Below are 17,048 nucleotides of genomic sequence, written 5' to 3'. Positions count from 1 at the left end.
CCCCCCAACACATTCCTCCTCCCCCTGCTCACTAACCCACTTACTCCTGCTTCCCTATCCTGGCATTCCCTTACACTGGGGCATCAAGCCTTTACAGGACCAAGGGCCTCTCCTCTCATTGATGTCCAACAAGGCCATCCTCTGCTACATATGTGGCTGGAGCCTTGAGTACTTCCATGTGTACTCTTTGGTTGGTGGTTTAGTCCCTCGGAGCTCTGGGGGTACTGGTTGGTTCATATTGTTCTCCATAGGAGGATCATATGCCTTCAAAACTAGTGGAAGATCCTTACTCATTGCAAAGTTCATCAGCTTGCTTGAGATACACCACAAATAAGGAACTGCATTAAAGGGTTACAGCATTAGGAAGGTTGAGAATCACCATCCTAGGGTAACCTGAAATGGTGACTAAAGTCTCAGTGCACTGGTGACTGCAAATTGAGATCAAAGTATGGGAGGATTTCCTGCCTCAGTGGACAAATTAGAGACCCCAAAATCTACTTCAGGGTATTATTTCAGCTCTGACACATTCTTGAATGACAACAGGTTTCATGGAAGCAATCATAGGTGAAAATAGAGTCACACAGCCTAAGTTCTTTCTTCTCTTTTCTTAAGAGGAACCAGAATGCTTGGCCAGTAGTTCTCAAGTGTTTAATGCTACAAACTTTTAACACAATTTCTCATGTTGTGGAAGCCCCAACCATAAAATTAGTTCATTGCTATTCCATAATTGTAGTTTTGCTATTGTTTTGAATCATGATGCAAATATCTGTGTTTTCCAGTGGTGTTAGGTGCCTTGGTGAAAAAATCATTTGTCCCCCCTAAAAAGAGTTTGCAACTCATAGGTTGAGAACTGCTTGGTTAAGTCAAAGACCAGGAAAATGATCATTACAGCTTGTCTCTAGGGAGGGGACTATGGGTAAGTACAACTTTATCTTCTTTATAGAAATCTCAAATGACATCTGCTCTTTTCAGCAAGAGCTTTTCTCTAATGTCAGACAATTTAATCCGTGTCTATGGCCTCAGAGTATCTCCTATAATTGAAACCCCAAAGAAGGTCTAGAACAGGTTGGAAAAAGAGGGAGAAAGAATGACCACAGTCTGTGCTATGCCTCCAGCACTGGGTTGACATTATGTACCACCTGTGAGCAGGTGATGCTGAATTGTGTAAGAAAGCAGGTCAAGGAAGCCAATAAGCAGCATTACTACAATGTCTCTACAGGATCCTGCCCTGAGCTCTTGCCCTAACTTTCCTTCATGATAAAGTATAAGATGAAATAAATCCTTTCCCCTTCAAGTTGCTTTTGGTCATGGCGTTTTATCACAGCACTAGAAACAAAATTAGGATACCACTCATCATAGCTTTCTTAATCATTTTCTTGGCTTTATAAGGACTAGACACCTTCACACGATATCTACATTCTAAAGAGAGGCTCCTGTAAAGACCTCTCCTCTTTTCAGCTCCATTGAATTGGCTTACAGAAATATATCTGAAAAGAAAGCACAGATATTGACCCCAGGAGATCAAGGTTTCATAAAACCCTTTGGAAGTTCTGAGGATGAAGATAGAAGATTATAGGAGACACCATCCATAATTCCTGAATATTCATCATTGGTCAGTTTCCACACTGAGTGACTTAGTTTTCAGTATACACTTTTATAACTGGGTGGTTCATCATATATTATAGTTTTTCTTTTGTTTTTGCTATTATTTTACCCTTATAAAATATAGTAACATGTTTATTTTTAATTTATTATATGTTAACATTTCCCCCATTTATGAATGTGGTATAAAAGCGCCCCCCCCATTGAATGAATTTGTTGGAGTAAAAACATTTAATGCATTTAGACAAAAATAATGACGTGGCTGCTAAGCAAAGAAGGGAGAGCACCTGAGGACAGAGGACACATTCATATTTACATGGGGGAATAAAAGGGAAAATTAACTGAGGGGTAGAGACAGGCTAGAAGGCACAGATGTCTAGAACACAGAAGCAGACAAGCAGTCAGAGGGTTATGTAAACCCTCTGAATGAGAAATCCTTGACCACAAGGTTTTGTAGCAGAGTTCTGAGGTCAAAGGTGAGGGTGGCTCAAGTCCAAGGTTGATTAGTCAGTTGCAGATCTGGCAGCCTCAGAAAAATGTTATTTTCATGATCTAATGGCTGCCTCTGTACAAAGTCATGATTTCTTGGAGTCTTGGGGTATTCAGACTAAAAAACCACATCTTCCTTTGCTTCTTCTCCAAGGGTTTTATTATTGGGTGCAGCTAAGGCTTTACACAGGGAGTTCATTCAGATTCTGACAACACTTACAATGTAAAAGAAAAGACACAATGGCATTAAAATAAACACACACAAGGCCTCAAAACTTTAGCAAATGTCCAGAGTGCATTGGAAGCTGCCTTATAATTTTAGCTTCTGTGCATGGTGAGCCATAGCGTGTGATGTGTGAACCAGTTCCTCATCTGGAGCCACCCTTAACTTAACCCTTTCCTAGAAAAGATTAACAAAAGCAAGTGGTGGATTCCAAGCTAGGAGAGTGTTCTCCACCCCTAAGTAGTCACAGAACTAACAAGCAAAGCTGGAGGATAGGTCAGTGCTACGTGGCTTGCTTTTGCAGAAAGCCTGTTTTAACATACTTACATCCATTAAAATTAATGGGCATGAGCTGACTTGTGAGAGGTTGTTTGAAGCCTCCAGAGACATTTATGCTACCATGTTCTGCCAACTTCTTAGTACTTAAGACATTTCTTAGAATGTTGACTTTCACATAGAAAAATCCCAGGGGGAAATAGTATTCCAATAGTATATCAACTACTTACACATAGACAGAAAGAGAAGTGTCTCTGCAGCTCATGTGATACAGAAACATTGCAATTATTGGGCAGATCTAAGGTCTGATATGGGATATGGTAGAATGAGCATCACTGAAAACTGCTACAAAGTCATCATATGGTAGGAACAACATCAGAAGTTGCAGAAGGAGCAGGCAAGTTCTAGACATGGCCTCTTCTTTTTGCTTGAGTCTCAAATGGGGCTGAGATTTAACACGTACTGAACATAATCCATTCCTATGTTTTATGTCTTCTTAAGAAAACTCCTGACAGTTTTCATAAACCAAATGCCAGTGATGTTTGCCAGGTTTCAAAGGCCAGCCAGCTAGAGCAAAGATAGCATTGTTAATAAGTGTGTATATGTGTTGCTAAATAGTTGGACACTGTCCTGATTTGTTAGGACAACACTGATATTGCTCCATGTGGACAGAAGATACAGGGAGGGGTTTTTACCTTTTCTCTGAAGACCAAATGTCTTTCCTGATAAGAGAGAGGAGGTCAGTATCTGTCAGGGTCGATCATTCACTTGAACTGATTCTGAATCTTTCACTAAGTGCTTGCCTTCAGTGCAGGGCTCAACATCCTGCCAGTAAGCAAACGAGTGCAGACATCCCTTTTTGAATCTTTGGTCTTCAGAAATGTCATTGAAGGCGTGGGGGAGATCATGACCCATTGGAACTGTGTGTTGACGTAGAACTCTTTGAGTATTGCTACAGAGCTCTATTTTTTGGTATTGACATTGGTCTCATCTGGACAAGAACAGATTTGCCAAATGGCCACAGTGAAAAGAACACATTCCGCCTGTTCCACCCACCTCTTTTAAACCTTCAGCCCTGCCCTGCCCCCAACCTTTGGCCAGGTGAATTGATGCTGTAATTGTTTACAAGAGCCATCTCATGAAAAGGCTGCCTGTTGCCAGTTAGGACATCTTCCTGGTACATTAAGAATGAGAAGTAGCTAGCGGTCACCACAGAGTAAAAGTTGGCTGTCTCTGGTTGTGGTCCTGCCTTTGAGCTGGAGCTTCCGTGGGATGTTAAGGATCCCCTACTGAAGGCTCAGCCTTAGATTTTGCTGAGCAGTTTTAATGGTAGTCTGCTGGGCAGTCGGAGAGATATATTATAGACTGGATGGATACACAAGATGGACTGATTTTCTTACCTTTATGGAGTCTGACTGTCCAAGATCAAGAGACAAACAGGGTTGGGTTTTGTTGAATCTTTTATTTTATTTTATTTTTTCATAGTGTAGAATGTTTTTTCCTTGCCTCCACCATGGTGGGCCTCCCATGTACATTTACTCTTAATGTCCTATATGTTTACATTTCCTTTTATAATATGATATCACCAGTCATATTGGATGAGGGGTACTCATTAAAATTCAATGTTACTGCAATGTTATATCCAATTGTAACCACACTATAATATTTGGAGATAAAGCTTCAGCATATAAATTCTAAAGGATACTCTCATTCATTCATATAAACACAAGGGTAAAATAAGTACAGTAGTACTTTGGGTTTCTTCAAGGACATCTTTGAGATAAGCATTCAAGTACAAGAAGTCTGTTTTGAAAGACGGATAGTGGAATAATAATGAGACATAGAGAAAGAAAAGGCGTGAATTAAGAACTAATTATGATATCATTTAGCCTAGTGGGTGGCCAGAGTTAATGCTGGCAGAAAACTCATGGAAAAGAGAATAATTTCAGGTAGAGTAACCAAGGTAGGGAATGGAGGCCGATATTCCAGTTCCAAGCAGTTACTGGCTGAAAGCTACTATGGTGAGTGGAGGAATTTGTGCATTTCCTTACCTTCCTACTGGAAATAACTTTACATTAAGTAATTCCCTTCAGATTGCAGGAGTTCCTGGCAGGTAGAACTTACCTAAAAGTCATGGAATTATGTGGTCCTGGGATGCCAGCGAAACATTGACACCACCTAGTACTGGTTCTTTGTAGCTGTCCAGCAGTCATGGAGAACTGGGTACCTGAAAGGGAGGCTGGAAACGAAAAAGGATGGGTGGGCAAGAGAAGGATGAAGCCAAGACAAAGTTTTCTGATCAAAGCTCAAAGTTTAATATTCAGCTCTGCATTTATATAGGGCAAATACCACAGACCCATTCTTTGTTTCAGCTGAATTGTGTTGCTTTGTTTACGTTGCAAAGCAAGCTTAGCAGGCAGTCTGCTGCTGTAGGAAACTGCAGGTGCAGCAAGGCAGAAGACCTCCACTTAGGTAGGTTGGAAAATTCCACCCTAGGTTGGCTCTGTCTGCGGAAGACCAATTGTGGCAAACAATTAAGGTCTGTTTAGCCTGCTCAAGGCTGGGAGAAGGGCACAGTTCTTATTCTGGGTTCTAGGAAAGGGTCCATGAGAATATTTGTATACATGTTTAGGGGCAAGTGTAGAGACCACATTGACAAATTCCACTGTGGTATCATGTATGAAGTATTTGTATTCTATATGCTTTTGTCGGGGATGACTACCCCCAAAAATGTAATGGCTAAAACATAGACCTTTAACATAGGTCTTTAACATAGACCTTTAGTTCTTAATCTCAGGAAGTAAAAAAACATTGTTATGGATCATGGAATATCTAGTCTCCAGACACAGATGAAGAGATCACAGTCCTTTTATCTCTTCCATTAGAGTCTCCAAGTCATTGCACCTGGCTGGTTGTAGAGAATGGCAGGTATGGAGAAGGCTGAGCTGTCACTTCACTGTGTTAGTCTGAGGACAACCTGACTCTGGTTGTTACCCCTACCCTATTGTCATTAACTAATTTCATATCTCTGGTTAAGTGAGTGAAAGACTGATGAATTCTGGCTTCTGCAGGTATCCCCACAAACGTACATGCTTGAGAGACTGAAACCAGGAATCTTGAGAGCTTAGAGCTTTCTTGACACCTAGCCATTGCCTCTTTATGGAACAGGGTTTCTGTCTAGCCCTCTATCCTTCTGATAGACCCACACATCTACTGCCCATCCTTACTGTGAGCCTAAAGGATGCAGAAAAGGCCAGTAGAAAGGCTAGACACATAATTATTAGGGAAGTGTTAATGGAGATCACAGGGAAGACACCTCAGCTGTCTCACTGTTCAGTTATTTATGTGCCTAGCACCCTGCAAAGTTGGTTATTCTCAAACATTTGACACCAGGGATTGGTGCTTGAGAATGTATTTCTATAGTCACACAGGTTTTTCTTGATTACCAGCTTTTCATATTACATGATGTGGGCAGTCCCTCAGCCTGAGCCTCAGATCCCCTAATTAGAAATGCAAGGTTGATCAAAACACTGTATGTTCTCAAGAAGTATTGGAAAATAAGTGCAAAGATGGATTTTCTCCTGGACACTTCATATAAGTAGACTTATACACAGTCTTCAGCTTTTGTGTCTGGCTTCTTTTTTATTTATCATATCTTGAAGTTCTTCTACCTTTGTAGTATGTTTGTATGGCTCAATAGTATTCTGGTATTCTGTACTGTAGACTGTCAACTTTTACTAATTGATTCATTGGCTGATAGATTTTGTGCTTTCCCCTTTTGGCTATAGTAAGTCAGGTTGTTGTTTGTGGACTAGTTTTTATATGGCTCCTGTATTGGAGTTTATGTTTGTCTCCAGTAAAACTGACAGAATTCTCCCAAAGCAGCCATGACATTAGATGTATTTCTTTTCACCATAGAAGTCTTTTTAGTCTTCTTTGCTTACATTTATCCCTAGGTAGCTTTAAACTATTATAAATGGGATATTTTTCCTGATTCTATCTCAGGGAGTTATACTTGGTATATCAAAAAATTGCTAAATCATGTATATTATTAGTTTTATGTCCTATAACTCTGATAAAAGTACTAATTAGAACTAAGAGATTTCTGATAGGTAGAGCTTTTAAGTATATTTGAGTATAGGGTCATGTCACGTGTAAATAGGACTAATTTGTCTGCTACCTGCTAACTTTGTACCTTCTCACCTCTCTCATCTTTCCCTTATTTGTACAGATAAATTCCAAACATGCATATTGATTGAGAGTAAAGGAAACATTTACCATGCTTTCCTTCTAGATATTAGGGGGAAAGCTCTCAGTGTCTTCCCATTCAGTGCAATGCTGGCTTTGGGTCTGCCCTACAGCATTTACTATGCTGCAATGTGTCCCTTCTTAGCAAGGTTTTATAGTCTTGTATTTTGTTTTTCTGCACCTATCTTCAATTATTTACATGCTGTGTTATGTTTATTGATTTGAATATGCTGAACTTGCCTCCCTAAGATCAAACAGCTTGGTTAATGTATTCTTTTTAAACATTCCTTTTCAACTGTTTTTAAAAGTTTATCTTCTATTTATTTAATTTTCCACATGATGCATTTTAATTTTTCTCCTCTCTCAGCCCCCCTTCACCCTCCTATCCACCCAGGTTCATGCTTTCTCTCTCTTTCTTATTCTCTCTTTCTCTCTCTCCCTCTCTCTTTCTCTCTCTCAAAATTATTTTGATTTTCATTTAAAATGATTTTATGTTTTTATTTTATATTTATGAATGTACTGCCTCTATGTAGATATGTGAATCACATGTATACCTCATACATGAGGGGATCTGAAGAGGGCATCAGATCCTCTTGGAGTTCAGATTATAGGTGGCTGTGAGACATGACATGAGTACTGGGAGCCAAACTCATGACCTCTGCAAGAGCAAGAAGTTCTCTTAATTGCTGAGCCATCTCTCCAGCCCCTTAATGTGTTCTTGAATTCACTTGTAAATGTCTTGTTGAGAGTTTTATATCTATGGCCAATAAATTGATCAGTCTATTGTCTTGTTAGTTGTCTCCTTATGTGTTTTGAGTATCAAGGTAAAAATAACTTTACAGAACGAGTTTAGTAGTGTTCCTTTCCTTTGTTTGCAACAAAAGTAAGTCAATGATAATGAAAATGGGTGAAGTTGTTTGGAAAGACAAATCATTATTTGTGGGTGTATATTGGTGTAGCAACTTAGGGAGATGAAAATAGAAGTTTCTCAAAAGTATAAAGCAGAACTGTATGATCTAACTAAACTGAATCAGCATATATACCCTATAGACTATAAATCTTACCAAAGTGGTATCTATAGTTCATATTTATTGCTGTAGGACTCACGGTAGCTAAGAAATTAGTCAGCCTAGATGCCCAAGCATAGACATTCGGATGAAGAAAATGATGCATAATTACATGGTGGAATTTTATTCAACTATAAAGAAAAATGAAATCGCCATTTTCAGTAACAATGGACAGAAATGAAAATCATTCTCTTAAGCAAACTAGACTCAGAATGATAAATACCACATTTTCTCTCATACATAGTTTTAGATATTAATGTTTATATTTTTGTATGTATATTGCCAATTGGTCATGAAGCTAGAAGAGTCCATGAGAGAAAAAGAGAGATGTGTGTGTGTGTGTGTATGTGTGTGCGTGTGCGTGTGTGTGTGTGTGTGTGTGTGTGTGTGTGTGTGAGAGAGAGAGAGAGAGAGAGAGAGAGAGAGAAAGAGAGAGAGAAAGAGAGAGGGGGGGAGAGACAGAGAGAGAGGGGAGAGGAGAAGAAGGATGAGAATGTAAGTACAAAGGGAGACTATTAGTGTAGAAAGAATGAGCTGAGAGACACAAAAGGATGAAGAAAAATGGAAAATGACCAATAATAACAAAATCTGCATCAAACTTCATAATAAATCCCATTACGATGGAGACTAACTTAAAGACTATTAAAACAAAAATACATTGTTCATTTATATAAGAATGCCTATCCCTAAATCTCGTCTCTGAAAGGTTGTGAGATCCTTGACTATGTCAGTGCATGACAGAAGGCTAGACCACTTGACAGGAATCTTATAAAGATAAATTTGCCAAAAAGAAAATGATGAGATTTAAGATTGTTACCAAAATGAGTTCTAAAACTCTCCCAGAAAAGAGAAGTTGGGAGGTGTGCCCTAAACTCTCTGGTGAGCAACTGTGTGGCTGTGAGGAGCTCTTAACAATTCCAGCTTGATGTGAAGACCCAAGACCAAAGAGTCACCTTACTTGATGAAGTCTACAGAGCTGGTGCCTGGGTTTGGGAAATAAGAGAGCATTGAGGTGTGAATGCCCTGCTGAGAGGTGCTTATGTAAGAAGTGGTTTGGCTAGTTTGTGGACTCCAGCAATCTAAGTGTAGAGTCCAAACCATTTAGATAAAGCTGGGTAAACTCTGAGTGGGAGTGGCTTAGTGATCTCTTGAGAAACCAGCAGAGCTTTTTGGAATAGAAAGATTGTTCTTTTCTGGTATCATACAATTGATTGAAAGAAATGTGCTGGTAATCTCCAGGAGTGGGGCAGGATCAGTGTGCCCCCTTTGTCACAGGCTGGAGACCTCACTGTTCCCCAAACCTGTAACCTCCTACCATGTGCCTCTGTGCTCTGATCCTGGTGTCGCTTGCAGTGTTCACAGCAGGGGGTGAGTCTTTATGGAATACAAATATTCGGGTGGTGGGGGTACATTTGAAAAGCTAATACCAAATAGAGGTGGGTAGAAGCGACAATAGTATAAAGCTGTAGTGAGCTTTGATCTGTAGCCATTTTCACTCTTTAGATAAGTATACCAGACCAGCTACTGGATCGAGTGGACATGCTGAGTCAGAGAAAGACAAACATTCTGGGACTGAAGATCACATGGCAGGTAGAGAAGGGCAATGAGCTAGCCCCATGTGTCACAAGGGGATTAGGAAAGCTGTCTGTTTCCTCCTTAACTCTTTGCCTCCATTTTGCCTGATCCTGGAAAGAAGCTTAGAAAAATTCAGAATCTCAGCTAAATCCACTTGTCTTCAGGCAAAGTACTCAACGTGGAGACCTTATGTCATTCTGTCTCTCCAGAAGTGGTGACAGTACCCTCCCCACTGGGTCACTGTGAGGATGCCTTAGGTGGTTCCTTCTATAGTATTTAGGGTGGGTCTAGGTGAGAGGAGGTGAGGGATAAGGGGGTTGACTTGTAATGATGTGTTCATGCTGAGGAGCTGGATCTCATGGTAAAGCACCTTCTGTGTAAGCACAAGGACTTGAGTCTGAATCCCCAGTATTCACGTGATGTAGGTCGTGGGGCTAGAGCCTCAGTGCTCCTGTTCCAAGATGGGAGGTGGAGACAGGATAATGCCCAGAGGCTTCTGGACCAGCTAGCTTAGTATAGAGCAAAGAAACCTACGAAAGAACAAGGGGACCATATTTTAAACCAGGTAGTGGGTGCAGTATGTAAAGTGGTCCTCCACATGCCTTCACTTACACACTCACAGGTGTGCACATGCATGCATATACATCATATGTACACACATGCTAAAATTATAGTAAAATAAAATGGAGCATATTAATTGGAAATTGGAGGTGTGGTCAGGTCATCGAATTAGAGATAATGGATGTTAAGATAATAGTCTGCTAATCCTGGCTCCCAAAGGAAGGGTTCATCACTGGGGTGGGGAGTGTCAAAAAAAAAAAGGACCAGGGTCAGTTAGGAGGTGGAAGGATGGGTAAACTTGGGGCTTCCTTGAGGCATCTTCTGAAGAATTGGCCCCCCCCCTTTTTTTTAACCAAGAGATTCTTGGTTACAGGCTATCTTAGTTGTCTTGTACATGGTTGTAAGTGACTACAGCCTATAACACAGTATCCCAGGAGGGGAGAAATGAATAAAAGAGGAGTATGGAATAGTGGTTCTGGATTTGATGTACCCAGGAACCACAGTTCCCACAGAGTCAGGAAAGTAACATATGTCAACACATCAGATGAGCAAATTAAATTCATGGTTACATGACGACATATTGGATCTCAGTGTTTATCTGTGACATCTTAGCAATTGAGGAGTTGAGATCTATAGGGCCATGCACACCACAAACACCACCTTAGCCTATCTATGACTCCTAAATCCAGAGCTGGTGTTTCTCTACAAGAACACTGACAACCTAGAATCTGTTTAGATTTTACCTTCTCTCTCTACATGCAGCTCTGTGAGAAGCCAGGAGCTGAGAGTAAAGCAGAGAAAGGAATCAGGTTTGAGGTGGAGTATTTTTTGATGCTGGTCATACCATTTCCATTGTTTGTGTGTATGTGTGTGTGTGTGTGTGTGTGTGTGTGTGTGTGTGTGTGCAAAGCTGTTTGCAAGCTCATGTTCTCCGATGAGTGGGTCATTTGTGGTTACCTTGTAAACTTTCTTGGAGAAGTACATTCAAGGAACTGGAAAGAACCTCTATCACTCTGTTGATTGCTCATGATGTTGATATGTGCACATTCCACACAATGTAAGTGGCAACTACTATACCTGGCCTTGTTCATAACTCCCACTTCTTATGCTGAGACGCCTGGTTCCTACCCACTCTATCTCAGTGGGAGGTCAGTAGTGGCCTGATGAGGGCTACGCCCAAATCTGCTCAGATGCTGCTCCCTTTACCTGTTTGAAACACTCAGCGTCTTCTGCAACCTATTCCTCTTGTCCCAGTCCTTCGCCCAGGGCTGTGCTCTATGTTAGAGGTTCTTACCCCTAGTTGTGACTGTCCCCTGTGTTCTTGCTTTCAGCCCTCCTGTCACTCCACAGTGGCCCTGGCAGCCTGGTGCACACATTCCTGCCATGTACACTGAACTTCACTCACCTCATACCAACTTTCATGTCTTATAGCATCATCCTAGAACATCTCACCAGCTTCTCAGTAGGACCTGCCTCTCACTGAGCCAGGATCAGATCCTGATATCAAGTCTTTCTTCCTAGTGACCTTGACATCAGGCAGGAATCAGTTCTTTTCTTATTCATATCTTCATATTAATTTATGAGATTTTTCTCCTAGTTATGAAAAAGGAGACAGTGTCTAGTACAAAGCAATTCCCATTCTCACCATCCACAGACAACCTAATATATAAGTGTTCCAGAAAGTTCCTCTCTAAATGGCTTGATAATAACTAACAACAAGGAAAGGAAGGAAGCGCTAGGTTTGCTTTAGTCACACGAAGTGTGGTTACAGCTTGTAACCTACTTTACATAAAGATTTTCCAGTATCAATGACTGTTTTTCTTTATATAAATATATTTTAGATTTATAATAGCTTTTGGTCCTGATAACCTGATAATAATCATAAGTAAAATAAAAGTCATCAAACCATAATCTGAGGGTATATAGCTTTCTTCCAAACATTAACTTAGTATTTTATACTAATTAGCAGGATATAACAGCAAGAGACAACTTAAATTTTTCAATACTTAACTTGTAGATACCTTGAGTCCCAGACTCTGTTTTGTTCACTGTTTTCATTACAGACTTTTCAATAAAGTGGGTTTTTCTTCTGTTAGATGCCTGGAGTCATTTTCTATTATGCCACACACAGAGAAGGAGGTATGTTATCTGTATAAATATGGGAGCAGTTGTAAAAGTGAGAGAAAAGGAATTACTGATAAGGGTGCTCTGATGCACTGAGGTGGTTGACCATGTAGGTGCAGGCATGGGTGAACATGAGAAGATGTGTTCAAGTGTCCCTGTCTCTTGAAGGAAGATCAGGCTGATTTCCTCAGACCCCACCATACACAGAAGTGGGACAGTAAAAAAGAAGCAGAGAAATGAAAAATGATTGTGTACTCTGTAAGAATGAGGTATACAGAAGTACATAGGCTATGCAGAAGTATATACAGACATAATGTAATACATAAAAAGCTCTCCTTCGGACGATCCAGTTCAGAGCCAATGGAGGAATAGCCTAGAGTTCAATAGTTTCCTTTACCCTGCAGCTGTCCAGACTTATGGATTTGCCCACGGGGTAAGTCCGAAGCCTGGACTTTGCAACCCTCCTTTACAGGGACCTTCTCACTGCTGTGTAAATGTTAACAACTCTAGGCTCTGCTTGCTGGTGTGCTACTTAGCCATCCCAGCAGACTCTCTGATCTACTCTATGTGTTGTTGCTGTTCAGCATGTTCTTGATTCTACATCTTCTGCATGTTCTACACCTTCCCCGCTCACTCCTGCACGAGCCATAAGCAACAGTTCTTCTTTTGAGACAAAAATCAGAAGCGCACGTCCTAGGGCACACATTTCAACTGAGCATTAGACCAACGGTCTGTGTGGTCCTTTCCTATAAGGCCAGCTTCCTGAGAGGAGGAGAGATCCCTTGCACATCCTCTTGACCCCCATGCAGCTCAGCCCTGGGATCTTGTTATTATTATTTTTTTAAGACAAGACCTGTTTGTGCTCTTCTGGCTGTCCTGCAACCCTCTGTGTAGACTAGGCAAGCCTGGAACTCACAAAGGTATGCCTGCCTCTGCCTCTTCCCCTTGAGTGTTTGAATTAAATATATGTGCAACTATGATGGGACAGTACCACGTCCTTAATGAGTATGTGTTTCCAGAGACTTTTGAAGATTATACTCCAGGTCACAAACTTTGCTAGTAGCCACTACTCTTTGTTTAAATGCTTATCTTGTGCAGTTCCCATTTGCCCCTTCCATCAGCCCTCTAAAATAAGGATTGTTTTCTTCATCATTATCTTATGTGAGAAGATAGCGAGGCTTCCTGGGCTGTGGCAGTTCATTCAAGATATCCTACTTAGAAAATGGAAAACTGCGACCTTCCCAGCCTCAAGCGGGCTGAACCAGACTTTGTCCTTGCAACAAGCAGCTAGCCCACTTAGGGTGGAGTTTCCTGAGATAAAGAAAGCCCCCCTTTTTTTTTTGATATTTTCTTTATTTACATGTAAATTTCTCCATTCCCAGTTTCCCCTCCAAAAAACAAAGAAACAAACAAAAACAACAAAAACAAACCCCTGTTGCCTCCCCCTTCTCCATGCCTGCCACCCTGCCCTCTCCCACTTTCTGGCCCTGGCATTCCCCTACACTGGGGCACAAAACCTTCACAGGGCCGAGGTCCTCTCCTCCTATTGATGACGAATTTGCAATCCTCTACTATACAAATGCTGCCTGAACAATCAAACCCCTCCATGTGCAGTCCTTGGTTGGTGGACATGTAACAAGGACACATGCTCCACCATGTTCATAGCAGCCTTATTTATAATAGCCAGAACCTGGAAACAACCCAGATGTCCCTCAACAGAGGAGTGGATACAGAAATTGTGGTACATTTACACAATGGAGTACTACTCAGCTATTAAAAACAATAAATTTATGAAATTCTTAGGGAAATGGATGGATCTGGAGAATATCATCCTGAGTGAGGTAACCCAATCACAAAAGAACAAACACAGTATGCACTCTCTGATAAGTGGTTATTAGCCCAGAAGTTTGGAATACAGGAAGAACAACCCACATTCCACAAGGAACTCAAGAAGGAAGACCAAAAGGTGGATATTTCATTCCTTCTTAATAGGGGGAACCAAATACCCAAGGAAGGAGTTGCAGAGATTAACTATGGAGCAGAGACTGAAGGAAGGGCAAGCCAGCCTAAATATAGCTATCTCCTGAGAGGCTCTGACAGTACCTGACTAACATAGATGTAGAGGCTCACAGCCATCCATCGAACTGAGTACAGGGTCCTCAGTGAAGGAGTTAGAGAAAGGACCAATGGAGCTGAGGGGTTTGCAGCCCCTTAGGACGAACAACAATATGAACTAACTAGTACCCTCAGAGCTCCCAGGGTCTCAACCACCAACCAAGAAAGCCCTTTTGTCCAGCCGCTTCTCTGCCTCTCCTGAAATTCCAGCTAGGAGCCACGCCCTGCTCAGTTGCTTCACCTGCCTTCCGCACAGAACAATAAGATGGTAATTAGGCCACAAGATCCTGGCTTACTGGGGGATGGGTTTCCCTGACTATATATTCTCAGACTCTGAAGTACACATTGGACCTTGATCGGAACCTTTTGACTTGGTCTGGTTATTTCTCTCGCAGTCCCATTCCCCTATTTTCCCCATTCCCCTGCCTCTCTTTCTGAACCTGGTTTGTGTAGCTGCTAGTGACTACAGAAAACCTATTAAAAATCCTGGTCTGAGTTTTTCTCCCTGGTGTGCTCTCTTTTTCTCTTGTCCAGCAGGGTACCCATCCTCACCACCCGTGGTGGACACCACACAAGGCAAAGTCCTGGGGAAGTACATCAGCTTAGAAGGATTCCCACAGCCTGTGGCTGTCTTCCTGGGAGTCCCCTTTGCCAAGCCCCCTCTTGGATCCCTGAGGTTTGCTCCACCACAACCTGCAGAGCCCTGGAGCTCCGTGAAGAACGCCACTTCCTACCCACCTATGTAAGTCTCAAAGGTGGGCCTGTGCCTTATTTGGAGGAAACCTGTCTCACAGTGACATAGAAAGGGTCAATATTGTCCCCTAATCAGCTTCTACCTTGTTCTGGCATCAGGAACATTGTGGAGAACTTCAGCCTTCCCAAGTCCTCGCTCTGCTTTGCAGAGGGTCTTTTTCTCTGTGTGCCTGTGAAAAAGAATATAAAAATTTAGCAGGTACTTGCCCACGTAAGCCTGGGATTGAAAGAGTTAAATTTGAGACCAGTACTGAAAAGCACAGCTGTTAGGAGAGCCCAGACCAGGGGTGTAAATCTCAGAGATAAGGCAAGGAGTTGTCCGGCCAAGGCACCTGAGACACGCCTGGCCAGACATTGAGTGATGGACCCTGGGCCATTTGGTTTCCTTAAGTGTTAGCTAAGGGTCAGTATGAACTTTGAATAGCACTCTCCCCTCTTGCTAGGAATTTCACTTTTTTTAGGAATTCTCAACTCTGATCTGCACGAACGACATTCAAAATAGCCAATCATGTATAGCCACACCAATTCCTTTGTCTCCCCAGACCTTTTTCCTATAAAACCCTCCAACCTCTGGGCTTCGTGGTCAATTCCTGGTCTCCTGTGTGAGATTGGGGATTGAACCAGAGCTCTGAGATAAAAATGCCTCATGTGTTTTTTGCATCAAGATGGCCTGTCGTGTTCTTCGGGTGCATGTCTCCTGGGACTTGAGCGGGAACTCCCTATGGGGTGTTTCACCTGCAGTACGTGTTTCCAACATTAAAGAAAGCCTTCCGACTGCTAGAAACAGAAGAACGTGGCAGAAAGTTGAAACACTTAGAACTGCCCAGTCTCCTAGAACCCTTTCTCCATGGTGTACTACTTGAACTCTCACCGTTTTGTTTTTGTTGTTTATTTAATGAGTGCTTACGACAGAAGAGTTAGGACATACAAGATGAGGAAAAGTGACCCCACACAGAATGCTACCCAGAAACAGTTGTCACTGCCATCTGACATGTTTCCAGCCTCTTGTCCGTCATGGGCCTCTACTGCTCTGATGTATGCCTCCCTCAGGAATATGCTGGCAGCCTCAGTCACCCTCTGCCACTGACTCTCATACTGTTACTTTTAATCATCTTAATTTCAGTATCACACTGCATTATACTCACCAAGTCTTTAACATATGATCAGGATGAATTGTTGCAACTACTCAACATATTAATGAATACTTTAGGATAAGTCCCAAGAAATAGAATTATTGAGCCAAAGACTATGAACCTATTCTTAAATTTTCTCCAGAGCATCTCCATTAACAAACTCTGCTTAAACCTTAGGATTGCTGAAATACTGCCTTTGTTATTCTGCCTCTGGGGAAAAATATTATGCAATGATCATAGCAATAATAAACATAATGTCAATTTTGTGTTGAAATCCTTGTGAAATTAACTTCACATTTGAGTTACTGCTTTTATGACTATTACACCCTTTCCCTCCATAATGTAAGAAAAGTAATGAAATGTAGAACCATTTTTATTGATTCATTTCTGTACCTGGCATTCATTTCTATGTCATCCTGACATCTGAGGGGCTCAGCAGCTGCTTCTACATGATGCTTCTACAAGCCAATAATGCTTGGTTCCTGGGTCTTCTGAGATCTGGGAACATGACTTGTAATGTACTGAGAATATAAGCACTGCTCAGCATGGGTCCTCAAGGTGGTGAGATGTTTAATTGGTTCCTGACCACCCTATGCCTTGTCTTCTCATCTATGAAATGCAGATGAAGTTGGAGCCCACCCTGGAGCTCACCAAAGGCATTAATGTGTGAGCATATAATGTAAATCGGTCTTCCTCAGTGGAAGACATCCATAACATTACTAACGCTAATCTTCAATGGCCTTTGAAATCTTTTATGAGAGCAGCAATGATTACTTCAATAATTGATGATAGAATCCTAGCAGGCCATGGCTGTGAAGCTCTTGGACACAGCAGTCTCCTTATTGAGACCTGGCAGACTGAGGTCCAGGTCAGGAAATTCTC

The 17,048-nt window shown here is 41.6% G+C and overlaps 1 protein-coding gene across 4 annotated transcripts in view; it reads left to right on the top strand.

Annotated features, from left to right (window-relative positions):
- Positions 1-9,023: 9,023 nt before the first annotated feature.
- LOC116069875 (carboxylesterase 1E) overlaps positions 9,024-17,048 on the top strand; it is a 32,855-nt gene continuing 24,830 nt past the window's right edge. For 2 of the 4 annotated variants that reach the window (XM_031340868.1, XM_031340866.1), the window contains exons 1-2: positions 9,089-9,273; positions 14,818-15,022. In XM_031340868.1, the coding sequence (XP_031196728.1) occupies positions 9,222-9,273; positions 14,818-15,022 (257 nt within the window). In that variant the 5' untranslated portion in view covers positions 9,089-9,221. Of the gene's footprint in view, positions 9,274-10,424; positions 10,439-14,814; positions 15,023-17,048 lie in introns of all 4 variants that reach the window. The other 2 variants (XM_031340867.1, XM_031340865.1) reach the window with 2 other exon arrangements.

The sequence above is a fragment of the Mastomys coucha genome, unplaced genomic scaffold (genome assembly GCF_008632895.1).
Source record: "Mastomys coucha isolate ucsf_1 unplaced genomic scaffold, UCSF_Mcou_1 pScaffold22, whole genome shotgun sequence".
NCBI lineage: Eukaryota > Metazoa > Chordata > Mammalia > Rodentia > Muridae > Mastomys > Mastomys coucha.
The sequence above is the reverse complement of the archived record's forward strand: the minus strand, read 5'-3'. Positions and strand labels throughout refer to the sequence as shown.